Consider the following 3910-nt stretch of genomic DNA (forward strand, 5'->3'; position numbering starts at 1 on the left):
TGCACAAAAACAAATATCGAAAAAAAGGAAAGCAATTCCGCTCTACCTTAACGTAACCGCATCATTTTCTTTTATGTTCAGTTTTTTCCCAATTAAACAGTTTTTTGTTTGTTTCACAGTGACACGTTTTAGAGTGTGCCATAGGATTTTAAAACAAAACAAAACAAAAATGAATAATGTGATTTATGATGATTTTTGTGGTTGCATAATTTTTAACAAATCTGTTTTTTAGCATTCCGACCGCTTTAATCAAGTTCCTCGCTAAAACTGTCTAGTAAAGTTATAAAATAAATAAATAAAACTCAAGAAATTTAACTGGGTCCTCAAACTTGTAATATATTTTCACTTTGCACATAAAAAATAGGTATAAATTATTTTGTGGATCGTAACTTATCTTGTAGTATTGTTCGAAAGTATTTTTGACTGGCATTTTCTTGTAAAGATAAATTCTTCCTCAACTTACAAGGCAAAATAAAGTCAATTATTCTTACAACAACCAAACTTGTTTTTGTTTGTTTTGCAATAAGTGCTCTGCTTAAATATTGATTTATTTTATTTGTTTTATGTTTATATTTATCAATTTCATCATTAACTTTAAACTTCAATGAATTCATAATTGGTATTTAACAAGATGTATAATTTAAACGCATTCCACATTTGAACGAATTCCACATTTCAAATTTTCATGCACCCCTTTACACGTCTCTCAAATCTCGTTTACTATTGCATATGAATTATTCAATTACTTACACACCTTAGACTAATTACCCATTATGCGCAGCTGTTGCTCCCTGACTATTAATATGCTCTTCACTGGGTGTTGGCGGTTGATCCCGCCGCGGCGGCATGCGTTCGTTCACCGCATCCAGTCCCTTGGCTTCGGCGAACGAAGTGATCTTGTGATTGGGTGAGAAGCCTTGCATCGCATTCTTCAATGACTGTTTGCCACCGGATAGTGCACCCAATGGCAGTGCACCGGTTGGTGTGAGCCCTTTCAATTGTAATACAGATTCAGACTCCTCACGTAGCACTGAGAATACACGCGCCATTTTACCGATCGCACGAATTTTATTCCGTATGACTTCTTTGCGTAACGCCGCCTCGTCGTCGGATAGCGGTTCTTCACTCTCCTCGGTCATAAGTTCATCGTCCGAGCAAATATTCAAAACATTCACCAACATCTCGGTTACTTTCTCGCCCACAAATGGCAAAGACCATGTGAATACGTCCATGAAATTCGGAAGCCAATATGGATGTGAAGAGCAGTTGAATTGTCTGATGTTCATCACATTGTTCTCATACTTCAGCACTGCCGCTTTGTTGTTGTACACATCCAAGTAATTGGGTGCCGAGAAGATGGTTATTAGTGAGGGAAATCCAGTGGTTTGACTTTTGCGATACATACGATAGCCGGCGTCCTGCGCCTCATGCGCACGTATAATCGATAGAAGATTGTTGTTTTGCAAAAAGTCACAGCAGGCAGCGTAGCTGTAGAAATATGAACAGCCGCGCACCGAGTTGTGCGAATAAAAGTCCGAATTTTTCTCATTGCCGAAATCTTCTAAGGGATCTGACCACAATAAATCACACATTGGACCGAATGCTGGTGGCTCCTTAAATCTATCCAGACGGCGTATATCCTCCAGCTCGTGAATCTCGGGTGACAAACCGCCATGGACACACAGAAACTGTTGGTTCATTAGTGCCGCTAGGGGTAAACAATCGAAAGCCTCCATGCAAGCATCATACACCCGTTCCGAATATTTAATCTTGCACTCTTGCTTGAAAGTGAAGTACTCTGTTAAGTGACGGCATTCGTGATTGCCACGCAGCAAGAATAATGTATTCGGGTAGGTGATTTTCAGTGACCACAAATACAAAACGCACTCAATACTAAAATAGCCTCGATCCACGTAATCACCAAGGAAGAGGTATTTGGTGGATGCTGGTGACCCTCCTACTTCGAATAATTTCATGAGGTCATAAAACTGTCCATGTATATCGCCACATACTGTCACTGGCGCCTCGATGTCTATCATAGTTTTCTCTTGGCGCAGCAAAGCGGCACCTTCTTGAATAATTCGCAATGCAGGGGCCTCCTCTATGCGACCTTCAAGAATGAAATGTTGCTTTAATACGTCGTGATTTGGTTTACCAGTTCGCAGATCAAAAACCTCTGCCATAGTTAACTTGTGGCTGGGTGGAAATGGAACGTTGTCAATTACGCGTTCCTTTGTATTGACAGCAGGTGTTTTCGCAACTCGTGTTGGACTATCCGCTTGTCCACCGGCAGGCGTTGTGCCACTGCTGCTGCCTGCAGTAGATTGAGTTTCTGTTGGAGCATTGCGTTGATCCGTAGCCGCACTTGTTGCCCCACTAGCTGTTGCCGAATTTGGATTGGGGTTCACACCCTGAGTGACGGTTGATTGATTATTCGAAGACATATTTTTATGCTTAACTGTTTTAACTTATGCTTCTATTAGATATAAATGCTCAAGGTCTGAGCAGTTATCCCGGACACTACACCACTAAATAGAGGCTACACCTCTCCAATGTTTATTTTGTTTGGTGTGTGAATTTCACTTTGCCTGCGTAATTCAGGTTTTTCGTATTTAATGATATTTCGTTTATATCCGCACTTCTTTATTGTAGTTTTTTTTTCTTTGCTATCCGTATACTCCTTCTCTAGTTTTCTTTTCAGTCACTTTCCTTTCGTGCACTGCCTCCCGTTTTTTCACTGCTTGCTTGCCTTGTACCCGTATTGCCTTTTTGACTTCTGCTCGGTGCTGCACTACCTATTGCCTTTGCCTTCTTTTTTCACTATCTTCTTATTGCACTCTGCCCACTGCCAGCTTTTGCAAAACTTTCACTATCGTCACTGGCTTCGTTAATACTCCCAATGTTTATGATAAATTCATTATTGCAGGGGGTATTTCTAACTTTTCACTTTTTTATATAATTTTCCAAACAATTTTAACAACTTTTTGCTAATTTGCTCAAGTCTTGGTTGGTGAAAATTTTTTCGTTTCTCTTCTATTTGACAATCCAATATTGTTGGTGTTGCATAGTTGCTTTTCTTACGCAGAGTCGCATTCAATGTGATGTTAAAATAATGGCATGAACTTATTACGTGAAATTTCCTTCGGCGAATGAATACAAAATTTTTCGCAAACGTAACATAATTATTTATGTGAAGACAATAAAAAAAAATGTGTATACATATATATAAAGTTATAGAAAAAAAGCAAGAAGTTGCCAAAATGGATCTCTATAGCTTTTAACTGTACTTAAAAGACTTAAATGAAAAATTTTGGGTAAATCAAAGATCAAAGTTAAATTATTTACAACCGAAAATCTTTATGTTTCAAAAATTAATTGACCTTTCTATTAGCGTTACATTTTTAAACGATTAATTTCACAAAAAGTTTTACAGTTGCGAAAATTTGACTTTTAATCCTTTAGAAGATAACTATTTATATCCACCAAATATTTTTAGTACCGTTATAATCACATTTAGTATAGTACAAGACCCAATTCTGCATTCCGGAATGACTTGGAGCGGTATTCCCCAGCCAACGGCAGTTGTTTAGAGATCTGAATGAAATATTTAGTAGCTGCAGGTACTATATTCACTTGGTGTTATTCAGTTTATCCGCAAGAACTTTTGGTCTGTTTGACCCTCACTGGTCATAATTAATTTCACATATCGTTTCTTCCGTATCAAGCCATGGATCAATTTGCCATAGAAGCTTTCAAAGTAAAGCAAAGCGTGCAAAGCCATTCAAATGAGCCAACATAGGATTAGAACATGAATATAAGTAAAGAAAAGTTTGCACTTCGACCTAAAGGTCTTTTGTGCCCTCTACTAAACGTAATGCCTCATCGAAGCCCAGTTTTCTCAGTAAACCGT

At 38.3% G+C, this 3910-nt stretch overlaps 1 protein-coding gene across 1 annotated transcript; it reads right to left on the minus strand.

The window, feature by feature from the left end:
- Positions 1 to 310: 310 nt before the first annotated feature.
- Positions 311 to 3041, minus strand: LOC129237651 (serine/threonine-protein phosphatase 2B catalytic subunit 2). Its single transcript, XM_054872524.1, has one exon. The coding sequence runs from the start codon at positions 2442 to 2444 to the stop codon at positions 765 to 767; it is 1680 nt and encodes a 559-aa protein (XP_054728499.1). The 5' UTR covers positions 2445 to 3041; the 3' UTR covers positions 311 to 764.
- Between the last annotated feature and the right edge of the window lie 869 nt (positions 3042 to 3910).

The sequence above is a fragment of the Anastrepha obliqua genome, chromosome 2 (assembly GCF_027943255.1).
Source record: "Anastrepha obliqua isolate idAnaObli1 chromosome 2, idAnaObli1_1.0, whole genome shotgun sequence".
Lineage (NCBI taxonomy): Eukaryota > Metazoa > Arthropoda > Insecta > Diptera > Tephritidae > Anastrepha > Anastrepha obliqua.

Bases quoted from the DNA above. Each gene is read 5' to 3' on its own strand.
- LOC129237651 (XM_054872524.1), bottom strand. From the start codon at position 2,444: ATGTCTTCGAATAATCAATCAACCGTCACTCAGGGTGTGAACCCCAAT.